Raw genomic sequence first — 20,339 nt, 5'->3', positions numbered from 1 at the left:
TTGATGACTATGTAGCCCTGGGGCATGGGCACTATGTAGATATTAACTCATACAATTTCAATGAGGATCCAATTTATTTTGTGCCGCATCATTCGGTAATAAACGAAAATAGTAAAAGTACGCCCATGAGGGTTGTATTTGATTGTAGTATGAAAACAAATAAAAAAATATCTTTAAATGATATTTTACTCAATGGACCTACAGTGCAAAAAGAATTGTTTGACATTGTGCTATTGTATAGATATGGGGAATACACTTTGAGCTCTGACATTAAAAAAATGTTCCGCAATATACTGGTAAACCCGGAGCACACTTCACTTCAGAACATTCTGTGGCGCGATAACCCTAGCCAGGCTATAAGGTGTATTCGTCTTGATACCGTCAGTTATGGTATGAAATCTTCAAGCTATTTAGCTACGCGCTGTTTATTTGAGCTTGCAAAAACCCACGAGCATGACCTGCCTCTAGCATCGTTTATAATAAAAAATTGTACGTATGTCGATGACATTATATATTCATGTTCGGATTTAAACCAATTAATTGAAGCAAAACGGCAGTTGTGTGAAATGTTAAGTTATGGGAGCTTTAGTTTGCATGAATGGGCTTCTAACACACCCTCTATATTGGCTGACATACCAGAGGCTGAGCAGCAATTTAGTCAGCTTGAACTTCAGAAAGGTAACTATAGTATGAAGGCTTTGGGGCTTAATCTTGATGTACAGAAGGACTGTTTTATAATAAACAGCCCAGTGCCTTTCAATGAGGAGGTCATAACGAAGAGGGAAGTGCTTAGCTACATATCTAAATTCTATGATCCCTTAGGTTTTGCGGGTCCAATAGTTATAAAAGCTAAAAGTATAATATCAAGGATTTGGTCTAATAATACTGCTTGGGATGAACGTATTCCAGCTGAGCTAGCTGATGAGTGGCTTCAATTTGTTAGGAGTCTAGCGGCTATGCAGCCTATCAATATAAATAGGTACATTCCAACGAAAACAGCAGTAACTGAGCAACTAATAGGTTTTGCTGATGCGTCCAGTACGACGGGATACGGGTGCTGCATTTATCATCGTGTGGTCGACAAAACAGGTAAGGCTAAATTATACCTACTCTGTTCAAAGTCGCGAGTTAACCCACGCGCGAACCCCCTAACCATACCTAGGTTAGAGCTAAATGCTGCCTTGCTTTTGTCCACTTTAATGGAGAGAGTGTATAACACTTTGCATGAAAATGTAAAAATTGATGATGTGTACTTATTCACTGATTCTAAAATAACTTTGACTTGGATTCAAACTGAAACAACTAAACTACAAGCTTATGTATCGAACAGAGTAGGGGTAATACAGCAGAAAACTAATAAGTGGCCCTGGCTGTATGTGCCATCCACAGCTAACCCTGCTGATCTCATAAGTCGAGGTATAAGTCCTCAGGAGCTTCCGAACAGCGCCCTCTGGTGGGAGGGGCCAGAGTTCCTGCAATCAGAGTACAAATTTGAAAGTAAAGACTTAGATCTGCCTGTCAGTTTGCCAGAGATGAAGAAATCCAAGACCACACCACTGCCTGCTAAAGTGGTACTTACTACAGGTATCGAACAGGACATACAATACAATACAATACAATACAATCCTCTTTATTTGCACCAAAAAAAACAGAATCAATACAAAATAAAACTTAAAAATAACAACAGTAGTACAAAAAGGCGGCCTTATTGCTTATAGCAATCTCTACCAGACAACCTTTGGATGGAAGAGAGTTATATAAATTAAAAAATAGGATTAGAGGTAGTTGTGGTGCAAGAGTATAATACACTACATAAACACTACATATACTAAATAAACAAATAAAGCAACAAAATAAATACAATATATATATACCCATATAATACTATATACATATACCTACACAGAATGATACATGATATACAGCAATAATATATTCAACTAAGGCAGAGACTTTAGGTAGTGCCTTTTGACCCCTTCTGATATATTATCTGAAATTTTAAATAAATATTCAAATATAGATAAAATGACTAGGGTGATAGCTTATATCCTTAGGTTTTGTAATAACTTAAAGAGCGGTACAAAAATTCATGACAAAACACTAACTCCTGATGAGTTACAACATGCGTTGCATTTAATAATAAAGCATGAGCAATCTATTTATTTCTGTGATGAAATAAACTCATTGCGAAAGGGCAACTGCGTGCGAGGACCCTTGAAATCTCTACATCCTTTCTTAGATAAAGACGGCTTGATCAGAGTAGGGGGGCGACTTGATAACTCGGACATACCGCTATCGCAAAAACATCCTATCATCTTAGCTCAAAAATCACGAATAACTGAACTTATTATACAAAGTGAGCATAAAAGGTTATTACATGCCGGGCCTAAATCGCTTCTTGGTAACTTAAATCAAAAATATTGGTTAATAAATGGAATGCGACAAGTAAAAAAGGTAACTCATAAATGTTTGGTTTGTTTTAGGCTCAAAGCTTGTGCAGCGAAGCAGCTAATGGGATCCTTGCCTCCTCAGCGAGTCACACCATGCAGACCATTCCAGAAAATAGGCATTGACTTCGCTGGGCCTGTCAAAGTAAAAAATTCGCGTGTTAGAAAAGCTATTATTAGCAAAGGTTATGTATGTATATTCGTGTGTTTTGTCACGAAGGCAATTCATTTGGAATTGACCTCTGATCTCACTACTGAGGCGTTCCTTGCAGCCTTTAAACGATTTTCAAGTAGACGAGGCCTGCCCAGCGAGGTATTCTGTGATAATGGTGGTTGTTTTCGAGGAGCAAGGAACCAGCTGGTGGAACTGTATAAACTTAATAGTTCTGCTGATCATCAGGGACTTGTGCAAGCATATACTGCCAAAGAAGGCATAAAGTTTCATTTCACACCTAGCTATGCACCGGTGTTCGCTGGGCTTGCAGAAGCCGCTGTGAAAAGCATGAAATATCATTTAAAGCGCATTGTGTTGTTGATGGCAACACAGGTATATTTTTAATTTATTGTTTATGGTTACTTCCGTATCCTATACTGTTACAATATAACTGCTGTACGGTGCTCTTGTGTTGTGATAAATAAAATACTGTCTCACTGTGAAACTTCGGTTTTAATGAAGAAGACCAGCCAGCCAAACCTACAGTCCACGCAACATACATTGGTCCATAACGATCCGACGAAGTTTCCTGTGCGAAAGGACAGCGAGATAAAATTGCACACGGGAGCCGCAATGCGTGCATGCAGCAAGAACTAAAAAGGCGGGAGGATCAGTATACTTGCGAAATCAAGCTATCAAGTATCTGCGAAATCATCCGAACGTCATACAGTGATATATTTTCGACAACTTCAAGATAGAAGTTGTTGCAATAAATAAGAAATAGCATCAAAATAATAAACCAAGAACAATTCCCGCCATTCCAATTCATATCGCGGCAAGAGAGAAAGGGAAAGAAGATAGCATCGTGCCAGTCGTCCCACTCGAGCAGCGAAAACCGAAGACGGAATCAACAACGAGACGTGGGAAGCGACCATCGTCCAATCACGTCGCGTCAAGGAACTCTGAGTCTGCAGCGGACGAGTCTCATTGGTTCATACCATATGTCAAGTAAGAATAGTTAGGTTGGCAAGACTGCGCTGCGTTTGCGAAACTTGCGCCCTCTAGCGGAACGGCGTATGCGACGTCAACAAATTCGCCATCTTATTTTATTTGGCGTGGTGGTTGCAACAATTTGTAATTTGCTTTTAATTTTCGATTTCTAGTGCAAGGTTTAGCTGTAAATAACTGTAATTGTAAATAGCTAACATTAGAGTCGCAACAAATACGATAAATTGTGTAATTTAACTGTGTATCATAATGGAGGAACAACTAAAACCTCTAAAGGCCCAGAGAGGCTATGCAAAAGGTATTGTAACGCGATTGTTTTCATTTGTAAATAGCGAAAATTTTAAGTCAAGTGAAGTGGAAACTCTCATTACAAAAAGAGATAGGTTGACAACCACGTTTGCTGATTATGATCAGCTTAATAAGGATATTTTGGCATTAGACTTGTCAGACACTGAGGATGTTGGTGAAGTCGAGGATAAATATTTTCATTGTTTAACTGTGTTAAACCAAAGCATTAAGTCGCATAGTAGTGCTAGTGAAACCCCGGAGTCAGGTACCAGTGGCATTTCTAGTAGGACAAAGTTACCAAGTATAAACATTCCAAGTTTTTCAGGTAAATACTCGGAATACGTAACGTTCATTGAGATTTTCAAGTCAGTCATTCATAATGACAAATCCCTAGACAATGTACAGAAATTATACTACCTGCGATCTTACCTTCAGGGTGAACCTTTCGACTTAGTAAAAAATTTACCACTCAACTCAGCAAGTTACGAGGAAGCCATGCAGTTGTTAAGCAAAAGGTTTTACAACAAATATCAGATAGTAAACGAGCATGTTAACACCCTGTTAGACTTGGAAAAGTTGCCCAAGTATGCAGGCGCTAACGATTTAAGGACTTTTGTTTCAGTAGTGAACCAGACTATGAGCGCTCTCACCAATCTACAGGTGAATGTCGATGACAAAGACCCGTTTTTACTGGGTATTCTGCAGCGTAAGTTAGACACATACAGCTGGAGGTCATATCAGCTGGAGAGAAACCTGGAGAATGACCCAACAGTTCAAGATTTCCTCTCCTATCTGGAGAGGCGAGCTCTTGCTTTGGAGAACACCGATCACAGCGAGACAGCCACATCTGGGAAACGGCAGCCGGCAAGCTTAACAAAGAGTAAGGTTACTCTGGCAACAACAACCAATTCTACAATGGAGTGCTTATACTGTAAGTGTACCAATCACAAATTATATACTTGCCCAAAATTTAAATTACTAGCTACCCAAGACAGAGTGTCATTTGCAAGAAAAAATAACCTATGTAACACATGTTTAAATATACATCCTGGCAAATGTAAATTCCACTTTAGGTGTGGGCAATGCAAAAAAAATCATAACACACTGCTCCACCTCGACGAAGAAAGTGGCCCAGGATCAGTAGTTCTCCTTTCTAGAGACTCTGCAACTGATATATTAATCCCAACAGCACGGGTCAAAGTATTTGCGAAAAATGGACAGGAAGTTCATATAAAATGTATCCTTGACTCCGGTTCACAGGTGTCACTCATTACAGCAAGAGCCGTTGAGGTCTTGGGCTTTACACCCGAGCAAAACAATCTAAACCTCATCGGAGTGGCTGGGAACAATAATAAAGTCAGCTATTGTTTACCATTGCAAGTTCATTCATTGACAACTAACTTCAGTACCCTGGTGGACTGTCATGTGGTGGAAAAGATCACATGCAAATTACCACAGTCACCAGTAGACTTAAAAAACTTGAACATTCCCGCTGGTATTACCTTGGCCGACCCGTCATTCAATCAGCCATCCGAGATTAACATGCTAATTGGTGCTGGTGTATTTTTCCAGGTGTTGCTGCAGCTTGAGGAGGCCCAACGCTCGCCTTCAACCAACCATCAGCTACCATCTTCATCTCCAAGCATCATAAACACTAAGTTTGGCCATGTCATTGCCGGAGCATTAACAGATACCATTATAAAGGATCAGGTTGTATCTCTTTTTTGTGCTAAATGTGAATCAGATGTAAGTGACAATATAAAAAAGCTTTGGGAAGTGGAGAGTGTTCCGGAGTTACTAAAAGAGCGGGATTCAGAGCAAGAGTTGGCAGAAAAATTATTTGTAAGCTCAGTAAAGCTTGAAAATAACAAGTTTACTGTTGACTTACCTTTGAAAATAGAAACCGGCAACATTAATGAATCTCTAGGCAACTCATTTGACCTAGCATTACACAGGTTTCTCAGTCTAGAAAAAAGACTGCAAAAGAACATCAATTTGCTTACAAATTATCAAAAGTTTATTGATGACTATGTAGCCCTGGGGCATGGGCACTATGTAGATATTAACTCATACAATTTCAATGAGGATCCAATTTATTTTGTGCCGCATCATTCGGTAATAAACGAAAATAGTAAAAGTACGCCCATGAGGGTTGTATTTGATTGTAGTATGAAAACAAATAAAAAAATATCTTTAAATGATATTTTACTCAATGGACCTACAGTGCAAAAAGAATTGTTTGACATTGTGCTATTGTATAGATATGGGGAATACACTTTGAGCTCTGACATTAAAAAAATGTTCCGCAATATACTGGTAAACCCGGAGCACACTTCACTTCAGAACATTCTGTGGCGCGATAACCCTAGCCAGGCTATAAGGTGTATTCGTCTTGATACCGTCAGTTATGGTATGAAATCTTCAAGCTATTTAGCTACGCGCTGTTTATTTGAGCTTGCAAAAACCCACGAGCATGACCTGCCTCTAGCATCGTTTATAATAAAAAATTGTACGTATGTCGATGACATTATATATTCATGTTCGGATTTAAACCAATTAATTGAAGCAAAACGGCAGTTGTGTGAAATGTTAAGTTATGGGAGCTTTAGTTTGCATGAATGGGCTTCTAACACACCCTCTATATTGGCTGACATACCAGAGGCTGAGCAGCAATTTAGTCAGCTTGAACTTCAGAAAGGTAACTATAGTATGAAGGCTTTGGGGCTTAATCTTGATGTACAGAAGGACTGTTTTATAATAAACAGCCCAGTGCCTTTCAATGAGGAGGTCATAACGAAGAGGGAAGTGCTTAGCTACATATCTAAATTCTATGATCCCTTAGGTTTTGCGGGTCCAATAGTTATAAAAGCTAAAAGTATAATATCAAGGATTTGGTCTAATAATACTGCTTGGGATGAACGTATTCCAGCTGAGCTAGCTGATGAGTGGCTTCAATTTGTTAGGAGTCTAGCGGCTATGCAGCCTATCAATATAAATAGGTACATTCCAACGAAAACAGCAGTAACTGAGCAACTAATAGGTTTTGCTGATGCGTCCAGTACGACGGGATACGGGTGCTGCATTTATCATCGTGTGGTCGACAAAACAGGTAAGGCTAAATTATACCTACTCTGTTCAAAGTCGCGAGTTAACCCACGCGCGAACCCCCTAACCATACCTAGGTTAGAGCTAAATGCTGCCTTGCTTTTGTCCACTTTAATGGAGAGAGTGTATAACACTTTGCATGAAAATGTAAAAATTGATGATGTGTACTTATTCACTGATTCTAAAATAACTTTGACTTGGATTCAAACTGAAACAACTAAACTACAAGCTTATGTATCGAACAGAGTAGGGGTAATACAGCAGAAAACTAATAAGTGGCCCTGGCTGTATGTGCCATCCACAGCTAACCCTGCTGATCTCATAAGTCGAGGTATAAGTCCTCAGGAGCTTCCGAACAGCGCCCTCTGGTGGGAGGGGCCAGAGTTCCTGCAATCAGAGTACAAATTTGAAAGTAAAGACTTAGATCTGCCTGTCAGTTTGCCAGAGATGAAGAAATCCAAGACCACACCACTGCCTGCTAAAGTGGTACTTACTACAGGTATCGAACAGGACATACAATACAATACAATACAATACAATCCTCTTTATTTGCACCAAAAAAAACAGAATCAATACAAAATAAAACTTAAAAATAACAACAGTAGTACAAAAAGGCGGCCTTATTGCTTATAGCAATCTCTACCAGACAACCTTTGGATGGAAGAGAGTTATATAAATTAAAAAATAGGATTAGAGGTAGTTGTGGTGCAAGAGTATAATACACTACATAAACACTACATATACTAAATAAACAAATAAAGCAACAAAATAAATACAATATATATATACCCATATAATACTATATACATATACCTACACAGAATGATACATGATATACAGCAATAATATATTCAACTAAGGCAGAGACTTTAGGTAGTGCCTTTTGACCCCTTCTGATATATTATCTGAAATTTTAAATAAATATTCAAATATAGATAAAATGACTAGGGTGATAGCTTATATCCTTAGGTTTTGTAATAACTTAAAGAGCGGTACAAAAATTCATGACAAAACACTAACTCCTGATGAGTTACAACATGCGTTGCATTTAATAATAAAGCATGAGCAATCTATTTATTTCTGTGATGAAATAAACTCATTGCGAAAGGGCAACTGCGTGCGAGGACCCTTGAAATCTCTACATCCTTTCTTAGATAAAGACGGCTTGATCAGAGTAGGGGGGCGACTTGATAACTCGGACATACCGCTATCGCAAAAACATCCTATCATCTTAGCTCAAAAATCACGAATAACTGAACTTATTATACAAAGTGAGCATAAAAGGTTATTACATGCCGGGCCTAAATCGCTTCTTGGTAACTTAAATCAAAAATATTGGTTAATAAATGGAATGCGACAAGTAAAAAAGGTAACTCATAAATGTTTGGTTTGTTTTAGGCTCAAAGCTTGTGCAGCGAAGCAGCTAATGGGATCCTTGCCTCCTCAGCGAGTCACACCATGCAGACCATTCCAGAAAATAGGCATTGACTTCGCTGGGCCTGTCAAAGTAAAAAATTCGCGTGTTAGAAAAGCTATTATTAGCAAAGGTTATGTATGTATATTCGTGTGTTTTGTCACGAAGGCAATTCATTTGGAATTGACCTCTGATCTCACTACTGAGGCGTTCCTTGCAGCCTTTAAACGATTTTCAAGTAGACGAGGCCTGCCCAGCGAGGTATTCTGTGATAATGGTGGTTGTTTTCGAGGAGCAAGGAACCAGCTGGTGGAACTGTATAAACTTAATAGTTCTGCTGATCATCAGGGACTTGTGCAAGCATATACTGCCAAAGAAGGCATAAAGTTTCATTTCACACCTAGCTATGCACCGGTGTTCGCTGGGCTTGCAGAAGCCGCTGTGAAAAGCATGAAATATCATTTAAAGCGCATAGATGCTACATTAACTTATGAACAGTTAAATACTGTATTATGTCAGATAGAGGCTGTGCTAAATTCACGCCCTATTTTGCCCCTCTCTGAGGATATAAATGATTACTGCTACCTGACTCCGGGGCATTTCCTTATAGGCACGTCTCTAACTATGTATCCCGAGGTAGATAATTCTGAAACTAGGAACAATAGGCTAAGCTTCTGGCAACAATGTACACAGTTGCAACAAAGGTTTTGGAAGGCTTGGTATAAGTACTATTTAAATACTTTGCAAAATAGAAGTAAGTGGTGTCAATCTATGCCTAATGTAACTGAAGGTTCACTAGTTCTTATGAGAGAGCCCAATTCTCCACCTTTGGTGTGGCCCATGGCACGGGTCGTGAAAGTATTCCCTGGAAATGATGGCAAGGTCAGAGCCTTTCAGTTGAAAACAGCTGATGGTAAATTGTATACTAGGTCATTGCAGAGCATAAGCGTTTTACCTATTAAAAAATGATTATAAATAGATATTTTTTTATAGATTTAAGATTGTTTCATTGTATGTCATTGATACTACTAAGACTATGTCTATTGTTGTTATGAATAGGTACTTATAGTTAAAAATTAGTTAAGTTGTTTGTATAATGTAAAGAATTGCAACCTTAATTGCTAGATAAACGTTACTATAGTTAAATGTGTGCTTACCTTATATAAAGTTTTACTACTGATTAAGATTTAGTAAAATGCTGTTATATACTTACATACTTGATTAGCATTTAAGATGCAGTTAAATAATATTTTGTTAAATTAAAGTATATGCCTTACATGTGTGTTTACTGTTGAAATTAGTTACATTTAGGTGCATAATCGTTATAGTTAGATTTACTATTATATACTTAAGTACTCTTCTATATGGTTATAGTAGGTATTCATAAAATATGTTGGTTAGGTAAATACATAAATTAAAAACGGTCAGCTTTGTTTATATAAACTTTATTTTCATAACTTGTTGTTCGATAGGTATCTTTCAAGTTAGAGTTGACATAATATCTAATGTACAAAAAATGCCTAAGTAAATACTATGTAAACTATGTTAGGTATAAGTGTTTAAGCATGATTGCACTTTATTTGGTCATACAAATGTTATCTCTTGAGTTAATTTATCGTTTGCTCTTTCTTGGGCGGCAATATGTTGATGGCAACACAGGTATATTTTTAATTTATTGTTTATGGTTACTTCCGTATCCTATACTGTTACAATATAACTGCTGTACGGTGCTCTTGTGTTGTGATAAATAAAATACTGTCTCACTGTGAAACTTCGGTTTTAATGAAGAAGACCAGCCAGCCAAACCTACAGTCCACGCAACATACATTGTTGTTATGTTGATGGCAACACAGGTATATTTTTAATTTATTGTTTATGGTTACTTCCGTATCCTATACTGTTACAATATAACTGCTGTACGGTGCTCTTGTGTTGTGATAAATAAAATACTGTCTCACTGTGAAACTTCGGTTTTAATGAAGAAGACCAGCCAGCCAAACCTACAGTCCACGCAACATACATGCTCGACCTGTCTCAGTAGCTATGACTCGCCACACGCTGCGACACATGTCTGATTGGGTTTGTGAGATCTGATCATTGATAAAGTTACGTCGAACATTGGTTATACTGAGAAAGTAAGATGTTTCAGACTCTAGTAGGTTGTTGGTTAGTGTGGCGTTATCAGGATCTTCTATGAGCGCTCGCTTCAGTTCGCGAATCCTGTGACGGTCTTTCTTCACATCATCATTAACCCATGAGCTTACATGTTTTCGGACTGGATATTTTTTTAAGGGAAAGTGGACATTGAAGAAGTGATTGATTACATTTAGAACTGACTCTAGGTTAGTATTTGGGCAATTAGATTTACTAAGAAGTGTGTCCCAGTCATATAGGTCTAGGCTTTGCGAGAAACTAGATTTGTTATTTTCAGAAAATAATCTCTTTGTTATAACTTTGCTGGTTGTAGGGCATTGATTACTGGTCTTAACAGTTAATATAACAGCAGAGTGGTCGGAAACATTAAGTTCAAGTGGCGCTAGTTTAGAAATATCAGGCTTAGGTATGTTGGTGTAGACGTGATCTAAACATGTACTGGAGTTGCTAGTTATTCTTGTTGGAAATTTTACTATTGATTTTAGTCCATATTGTTTGAGCTGTGAGATTAGTTTCTGTGAATTTGGTGATTTAGTTAGCAGGTCAATGTTGATATCTCCCATAATTATAATTTTATAATTATTTACAGAATTCTGGCTAAGTAAAGTATTTAATTTCGAGAAGAAAATGGAATAATCCCCAGTTTCGTTGCTTTTAGGAGGTCTATAAATACATATTATGATCACATCTAATCCAACACACTCAATAGCACAGGTTTCAAAGTGAAGTTCTACAGACAGTTCGGCGAACTCTTTCCGTTCCATGGTGAGCAGCGAGTCCCGCGCGTAGATGCAGGCGCCGCCGCCGCCGCGCGCCGCCCGGCAGTAGCCCGCCGCCAGCTTGTAATTCGCTATGCGTACGTTTGGCAACTCACTAGGATTTAGGAATAGTTCAGTTAGGCAGAGAACATCGACGTCACTCTGTAGTTGTAGTTCACATTCTAGTCTAAATGTTTTATTTTCCAGCCTGTTAATGTTCTGATGGATCAGTGTCAGGTGTCGAGTACTGTCCGCAGTCGCAGCGTCGTCATTAGCAGGGCGCTGGGGCTGCAGGGGCGGCGGGGTCGGGGGGGATCTAGTGCTGCGGCTGGCCCCGCTGTTCACGGGGTCGTCGCAGAAACCACTCCACGAACTTGATACCTGGCGGCCACATCGAAGGGTCTGTCAGTTTGGTAAATAGGGACTCAGGTATACCTATTATAAACGAGGCATGTTTCGTGGTATTTAGGCTTCGTTTTTCAACAGTGTAGTTATTTGATTTCTCAATTCTGTTTAGATAGTCTCTTACTGTTTCCACCGTAGTTTCAGGTTTGAAAGACCAAGCTTGGATGTGTTTAACTCGCTCAACTGTCTGTAAACTCTCATCACGTGAGCCTGATCCAGTGAAAATTTTGGGTGGTTTACGTTTGTATTTCTGGTGCTGGACGGTAGTCCATCCTTCAGATGCAGTGGTGGAGACAGCAGCAAGAGCGGGGGGCGCCGCCGCAGACGCAGCAGCGGGAGCGGGGGGCACCGCCGCAGAGGCAGCGGGAGCGGGGGGCGCCGCCGCAGACGCAGCAGCGGGAGCGGGGGGCGCCGCCGCAGACGCAGCAGCGGGAGCTGGAGCGGGGGGCGCCGCCGCAGACGCAGCAGCGGGAGCTGGAGCGGGGGGCGCCGCCGCAGACGCAGCAGCGGGAGCGGGGGGCGCCGCCGCAGACGCAGCAGCGGGAGCTGGAGCGGGGGGCGCCGCCGCAGACGCAGCAGCGGGAGCGGGGGGCGCCGCCACAGACGCAGCAGCGGGAGCTGGGGCGGGGGGCGCCGCCGCAGACGCAGCAGCGGGAGCTGGAGCGGGGGGCGCCGCCGCAGACGCAGCAGCGGGAGAGGGGGGCGCCGCCGCAGACGCAGCAGCGGGAGCTGGAGCGGGGGGTGCCGCCGCAGACGCAGCAGCGGGAGCGGGGGGCGCCGCCGCAGACGCAGCAGCGGGAGCTGGAGCGGGGGGTGCCGCCGCAGACGCAGCAGCGGGAGCGGGGGGCGCCGCCGCAGACGCAGCAGCGGGAGCTGGAGCGGGGGGCGCCGCCGCAGACGCAGCAGCGGGAGCGGGGGGCGCCGCCGCAGACGCAGCAGCGGGAGCTGGAGCGGGGGGTGCCGCCGCAGACGCAGCAGCGGGAGCGGGGGGCGCCGCCGCAGACGCAGCAGCGGGAGCTGGAGCGGGGGGCGCCGCCGCAGACGCAGCAGCGGGAGCTGGAGCGGGGGGCGCCGCCGTAGATGCAGCAGCGGGAGCGGAGGGCGCTACTTCAGTTTCTTTCTTAGGGGCCCTTTTTTGAACTTTTTTCCCAGGTATATCAGTAATAGGAATAGGAGCATATTGTGCGCGTCTGGTTCTACGTTCTTCACGCTGGTTAGTAATAGTTGTTATTGTATTTTGGAGTGGAGATTTTTTAGAATTTGGCGAGAGGGTCACTGCGTTCAGAGTGGTTGATGTTTTCTGTCCAACTTCTGCATCAGTATTGTTGGTCTTGAGAGCCAATATTTCTTCCTTTAGCTCTTTGACTATTTCAATCAGGGTGTCTACCTTATTTTCCAGTGAGGCAATGGTTGGCTTTCCAAAGTTTTTTCCTTCTGAAGTAATCATTTTTTCCAAATAAATATTTATTGTACTAGTATCGCCCTCTAGTGGCCAATTCTGCAATTACTAAGTGACTGGCTTCATTCACTCTTTGTAACTTTTGTTTTATCGAGCGTCAAGCTAGTAGTTACAAGTTATTGAAATAGATGGCTCTGTACTCGAACATTTTGAAATTTTGGCGTCTAAATTTGAATTTGTTTTAACGATTTTTTGTGCGAACTTTTAAAACTGCTAATTTAAGTAATAATATTAGTTAATTTTGTATTAAACTTTTGTAAAAGGGCACTGTTTATATTTATAAGTCTATATTTTAAGCATCACATTAGTATTTTAAAAATTTTGGCCGGAATTATTCTCATAATTATTATCACTGGATTTTACAGAAATTACTTACAGGATCACTGTGATAACACTTTCAGGGATGAATTTCATGTTTAGGTTTGTTAATCACTACACTTTACCACTTGAAATTCACTTTAACCATTTTTATTTAATTTAAAATACGGAGCTACTAAAATTTCAATGTTTACATTAAGACGCCACCTGGCGGAAAACTAGTCTCATCTCAACTCAACCAAGTTTCCACTTAACTATAACTTCCCTTTTCCCCCACCAGAGGTCTCCGGCACCGCAACCTCAACGCCATGCTGACGGCGACTCAGCGCGGTCTCCAAGCCTTGCAGGGGGGCGGCGGCGCGGGCGGGGGCCCGGGGCCGCTGTCTGAGCCCGCTCATTCGCGTAGGGCTCCGCTGACTGTGCAAGGTTTCAGGGCTAACCCTAAAGGTAATATATTCTAAATACTCGAAGGATATTGTAATGTATGTACGTACCTCCTATATACAGCACTGTTATGTGTGTAGTTTAGAACAAGGTATGCATTTTTTTTATTCAAATATGACACAGACAGTATTTAAAACCTCCATATGTCATAGATAAATCGAAAAAAACCCATTTATCATTGGATAGTTATTTGGATTCGAACCAACGACCTTCCACTTGTAAATCCGAAGCCACCATGCCGAATAGACCACAGCGCTGGTTGATGAAGCTCGCGAATTAGTCAATGATATAGCACGCAGCGCGGGCTCCAAGCCTTGCAGGGGGGCGGCGGCGCGGGTGGGGGCCCGGGGCCGCTGTCCGAGCCCGCGCACTCGCGTAGGGCTCCGCTGACTGTGCAAGGCTTCAGGGCGAATCCTAAAGGTAATATATTGTTAATAGGTACTCCAAAGACATTGAATAAGGTATACCTACTATAATTTTTTATTTTCATTCAAATGTGCCATAAATAATATTTACAGTCTTAATAATGCCATACATAAATCACAAAAATCCCACTTATCATAGGACGATGTCGGCGCACAACGCTAACTTTTTTGAGACTATTTATTTAGATGTTGTTTGTCTACAGATGCGGAAAGCCACATCCTGTTCTTCGACATCGAGGGTCTAATCGTGGAGCTGCTGAGTGAGGAGTACTCCGCCATGAGCCCCGCTAGTTTAGAGGTGAGACGCCGGTTCTTGTTTTACACATTTTACACTCATGAAATGGAGGTGAAATGCCAAATTTTGTTTTACACTTTTTACACTCATGAAATGCAGATGAGGCGCCGATTCTTGTTTTACACTTATTACACTCATGAACTCTACTAGGTGAGACGCTAATTCTTTTTTTACACTTTTTACATTCATGAAATGACATGAAAATTTGATGACAATTCTTATGTTACACTTTATACACTTGTGAAAAATACACTAGGGTCTACCATTCATTAGAAATCATGAGCAGGCAAACATAGTTCCCCATACAAAAAACCGTAAACTACCTAGATAGTTCTGGTTTAGGACCGGTTATAGTCCACACATTTCATACAAATCATACCCATGTGTGACCTTAAACAGTTAGTAGTGCTATTGATGACGTTAAATGATTGTATGAGAAAACTTTAGGGCATAATATTGTAGCGGTAACACCAACATACATTATAAAGTACCTAAATTAAATAAAACTTCTTCTAACAGGCGGCCGGTCTCATCACGAGTGAATACATGAAGGTGGCAGCACTGACGCAGTCTGCCAGCCCTGACGCCACTAAACGGATATCCGGTAAGCTCTACTCTATTATAATCATTTAAACAAACGAGTGCTGGTCCTAACAATGACCCTTCTCACTCTGTCAATATCGGAAAAGTGATGAAGACATATTCAATACTGGTTTGTTAAAAAAATGACTATATCACACTATATTAGCCGTTAGTTACTCTATTTTAACTTCATTGATTATTGTTATAATTTACCCAATAAAGTGAAACTCCAATTTTGTTATTATGGTATTTCGTTAATTTGGATCAAAAAAGGGCGCTATAGTGCCCCTGTAACTATTGCATTTTTATTATGTAATCTGTGTGAACTACAGGGCATATAGAAAAATGTTACAGTGCACGTGTATGTTTGTTTATAAAACGCAATCTATATTTTTATAACAAAACGATTTTATTCCCAATGCTTACAAATGGATAGACTTTTTCGGTCGCGTGAAAGACAAAGCCGGAGATATGGAACGCATATTGAAAGAGAAGGACAAACATGGTTAGTATACAGCTGGGCTATTCCCCAATGAGGTCTTTTCAGGATAGCATTAGTAGAAAAAAAGAGATCTTACTACCGATAGAGGGCGTAACAAAGCTAGATCTGTCAATTTCATAAATAAAAGACAAGCAAGGCAAAGTGATGTAAATTTTCTGTTTTGGTCAGTTTTCACACTTAGCCTGATTCAAAGTTGACAGATCGTGGATACATTCACGCCATCTGTCGGAGCTTTGAAAGCTATATGTTTGACCTCTACGTGTCCTTGAAAATCCTTCACTGAAACACCTATTGATACCATGCTTTCATGTGAATAGCGGATAGCCCAATAGCTTTTCCATTTGAGATATGCTATGCTACGTTACTATGGATGCGTTTGATATCCACCAATTATATTCAATGATCCACATAACATAGCACTGGTGCGATTTATTTTACACCATCGCGGTATAACTACATAGAATATCACAGGTGAAAAGGCAAAATGATAGTTATACAATAATGGAGCATTATCAGTTTTATCATTATGACTCCCTCCCTGAGTGTTTACCCATAAATTTTTCACAAACCATTCGATAAACCCATACCAAGCCTTTTATCCCAGACAATAAACATCACATTACTCCACCAGGCATCCTGGCTAAGATGAAGGAAGGTGCTGAAACGATGCAGACGAAGTTGCAAGCTAAAGCCGAACAAATCAAGGGCCATATGGACCAGAAAGGTAAGTTTAGATTTAAGACTTTACAGGTCTACGCATAAGAATCAGATTTGAATACAGCAGCGTACTTCAACATAAAGCTATAGTCTTTATAACTGAATAATACCGTTTCCTTTAGACATCTTTGGAGCTGCTATTTTTTCCAGATGTTCTACGTGCTACGTTTTTTTATGATGAACACAGGTTGTTAGAAATATGGTGTTGCGACAACACCACTCTTCATTCCAAACAATTTATTTTGGAAAATAAACGAATAAAAGTTCGCATCCAAGAGGTAGTGACGATTTTTTTTTGCCATCACGAATCTTTATAACAATACCTTAATCAAACTGAAAATGACCACTTTATATCACCCGAATTACAATACCCATTTTATTGGAACAAATAAATGTACATGAATACAAATATTTATACCTCCCAATGTTTTTGTTTGATTGATAGGTCAACTACTATTATCGTTCGATAGGCGTTGGTAACATTGTAACTGACACTACGACTAACACAGTGGGCGGTGTGAATTACAGCTGCCATTTACATAGCTCTGTCCGCTATCGAATATGGAGTGTTTGTGACTCACACTTAGCAATGGCGTGCCTAGGGAGATAGTAGTACTAGATTAGTTTTAGTGCAATCACAATTGCCTATGTGTATATAGTTGTGCATTATAACCTTTATTGGTTTCCTGTGGGATACGTACAACGTACATTATGTTAGAAAATATGATGTAGGTACAGTAAGGGGCAGATAAACCTGACCCTCCTCAGAAGCATTGTTACTAGTGGAGGTTAATATAACATATAGCTAAAAAACATAGCAAGTGATTTGCTTGCAACGAATAGCATTCGCTTTATGAACGCGCAAATGCTGCTATAATTATAACGCGACGCGCCCTCGCGATCTTAGCTCGCAAAATTGGACAACGTCTGCACGCAGCCGTTGCCACGACGCTACTGCTAGAAATAGCGGAGCGGCTCCGCTATTTCTCGCAGCCGCAAGACGTGGCGCGCGATAACCGCGCAGGCGATATTCACTTGCTTTGTAGCATCTCGCTCTCTCAACGGTGCAACGTCGCGCGACTCGCGTGTGAGAGAGCGAGACGCTGCGAAGCTGCAAGCTTCACTACGCAATAGCGCTCCGCTATCTGCTGAAATTAGCTCCGCAGTCGCGATTTGGCAACGGCCACGGGTGGCCGCTATGCTAATTGTGCCTCGCGCAACGTTACGAATTACGATCGCGTTGTTTGTTTTGTTGCATTTGCGTGCTGTAAATAAATATTTGTAAATATACATAATAATAAATAGTTTAAATAGTAACATATTAAAATAGGTAAAGTGTTTATTTAGGTTTAGTGTAAAATTGAAGATAAATAGTGTTTGTGTAAGTGTAAATAGGTACTTTCTAACGGACAATTTGGTTCTGAGGACAATTTCGTATTTTAAATGTTTTGTGATTGTGTGTGATTGAACTTTGACTGGACAATTTACCTATCTTTACTTTACGTGTGTTTTCGTAAGTGGATGAAACATTGAAAGGATATTACTTTGTGGTTTTAAAGTGTTTTGTGTAAATAGTTATTGCAATTAAAGAACGTTTGACAATAATTCATAAAAATGAAGACAAACAGTGATGTGCCATTATGGAAACAGTGATGTGCCATTATGGAAACAGTGATGTGCCATTATAGACAGTCCTAAGCCTGTAAAGTATGAAGGAAAGTTCATTGGTTTTTTCATCAATTTTTTTTTTCATCAATTTTTTTTTTTGCTCTTCAATATCGTTATCCGTCAGAGGACTAAGGTTACCGACATAGCTGTCAAAATATGCAAGCTGAAGTGGCAGTGGGCTGGTCATATCTGCCGAAGAACCGATAACCGTTGGGGTAGACGAGTTCTCGAGTGGAGACCACGAACAGGCAAACGCATCGTGGGACGCCCTCCTGCCCGCTGGACTGACAACCTTAGGCGGGTGGCGGGTAGTGGTTGGATGAGGAAGGCCGAGGACCGAGTGTTGTGGCGCTCCTTGGGAGAGGCCTATGTCCAGCAGTGGATGATTATTGGCTGATGATGATGATGAATATCGTTATAACGTAGCGGATTAAATAACCTGCTATAAATGTGTAACATAGCGTCTGTAGCGTGTTATCAAAATGTAGCCGTTTTTCCCACCACTAATTGTTACTATGAGAGGGGGGTCGGGTTCTCTGCACCTGACCGTACCATAACCGTTGCACCTATAGTAAAAAATTAAAACTTATGTTTGTTTAATCATCAAACATAGTACATATATTGTTAACCAAGGGATAAGACCTACTATTAGCGCCCTCGCTTCTCTCAAGCTGCGTACACACCGGGCCAACGAACGCCCAACGAACGCCAACGGTTATCCCAACGATGGATATTAACATACATAATACAGGGCAGATTGCAGAAACGAAGGCCAACGAAAAACGTTCGTTGGCGTTCGTTGGCCCGGTGTGTACGCGGCTTCAGGCAAACCCCGCCTCGGGGACTAAATAAAGAGTTCACTTTATAAATGGTCTTGCCTGCTCTACTAAAATAAAAATCAAGGCATCACTCTCCCATGTGTCACAGGACATTCCACAAGACGTTAGATGTCGTTTTAGGACGTCCTTGTATCTCAGGTATTGCCCACCAGGCTTACGTTGTGGAGAAAGGCAGTTAAAACAGGAACGGCCAGGTTCGAAGATGCCCGACTCAAGGAACTCGAAGCTAAACGCCACGCTCGGAAAACTCGTCCCAAGGTGTCCTACAACTACACCTACAACACGAGCGGACAGTTACAGTGCAACATCTGTAGCCGCACGTTTAAGACCAAGTTCGGCTTCGCAAGCCACGTACGAGCACATGCCAGGAACTGACAAGGTGTCGCCGTCGACGGACACGTCGTGGAGGACATCATCATCATCAAAATACAAATAAAATAAGATACATAAACTGCGCTTCGTCATCCTTGCGTCAACCCTTTGACAGCCAAGCCTTGTATTCGTCACGTATCTAGCCCGTCAGCTGTCAAAGTATTAATAATATTTGCGTCGCAAAAGAGACTAATTTGTCTACAATAATTACTTCACATAACCCACGTAGGCACAGCCTACTAGTGAGGAAGTAAGTTAACAAAGAAACTTATCATATTAAAATATTTAATGTGATTATTTCCGTACCAAGGTGATCTACATTCGTAAATTATCTGTACCGCGCAATTATTTTATATGTGTTGTATTATACGTACTTGGTTATTAAAGTAAATAACAGGAATTTGTTTTAATTGGTTTGCTATTTAAGTAGTTACCTCCTTGAAAATATTTTGCTTTTAATGTTCCACGGTATCAATAACAAAATAAACATTAAATTAATTATGTTTTAATAAATTTATAGTTTATTTCCTACAATATTTGACAGAAAATAATATTTTTTTAGATGGAAAAGTGTAAAGTAATACTTCCAATTAGTATTCCATGGCTTACTATTTTTTTAATATATTGTATTATTTTTAAATACTACTCTAATTAAATAACATCTAGGTATTAATATACTACTGCTCCAATTTCCATGTCTCACAAAGAGTATAATTTAAATCTGCATCCTTGCAAAATACCCAATAACAAATAATTATGGCAAAGCAAGTAGCATTTATGAACACCCCACCCCGTATGTCCAGTAAAGCCTACGCCCTTTTCAAGGCGATCTAGGTACAAAACCTGATCTAGACTTGTAATAATAGCCTTTCTTAGCTTACCTAAGTACTCAATAAGAGTTGAATTCCTATGGCTAAGCTAATGCGTACGATTTGTTCCTGATTTACTTTTCATTCGTATTGCTAAGAAGATAAAGGTGATTTTA

The 20,339-nt window shown here is 40.6% G+C and overlaps 2 protein-coding genes and 1 long non-coding RNA gene across 3 annotated transcripts in view; all 3 read left to right on the top strand.

The window, feature by feature from the left end:
- LOC125488510 (WD repeat-containing protein 7-like) overlaps positions 1–20,339 on the top strand; it is a 79,657-nt gene that overhangs the window by 4,102 nt on the left and 55,216 nt on the right. The window contains exons 3-6 of the mRNA XM_048633073.1: positions 13,791–13,957; positions 14,583–14,677; positions 15,194–15,278; positions 16,390–16,482. Coding sequence (XP_048489030.1) covers positions 13,791–13,957; positions 14,583–14,677; positions 15,194–15,278; positions 16,390–16,482 — 440 coding nt within the window. The remainder of the gene's footprint in view (positions 1–13,790; positions 13,958–14,582; positions 14,678–15,193; positions 15,279–16,389; positions 16,483–20,339) is intronic.
- On the top strand, positions 4,169–5,816 carry LOC125489854. Its single transcript, XM_048627226.1, has 2 exons — positions 4,169–4,828; positions 5,470–5,816. Exons 1-2 carry the CDS (start codon positions 4,393–4,395, stop codon positions 5,484–5,486), a joined length of 453 nt encoding a protein of 150 aa, XP_048483183.1. The 5' UTR covers positions 4,169–4,392; the 3' UTR covers positions 5,487–5,816.
- Positions 9,389–10,381, top strand: LOC125489890. Its single transcript, XR_007267334.1, has 2 exons — positions 9,389–10,075; positions 10,270–10,381. It is a non-coding gene; the product is annotated as an uncharacterized LOC125489890 (long non-coding RNA).

The sequence above is a fragment of the Plutella xylostella genome, chromosome 2, assembly GCF_932276165.1.
Source record: "Plutella xylostella chromosome 2, ilPluXylo3.1, whole genome shotgun sequence".
In the NCBI taxonomy this organism is placed as follows: domain Eukaryota; kingdom Metazoa; phylum Arthropoda; class Insecta; order Lepidoptera; family Plutellidae; genus Plutella; species Plutella xylostella.
This window is presented reverse-complemented; position numbering and strand designations above follow the sequence as displayed.

Coding starts and splice junctions, on each gene's coding strand:
- LOC125489854 (XM_048627226.1), top strand. CDS start 4,393: ATGCAGTTGTTAAGCAAAAGGTTTTACAACAAATATCAGATAGTAAAC.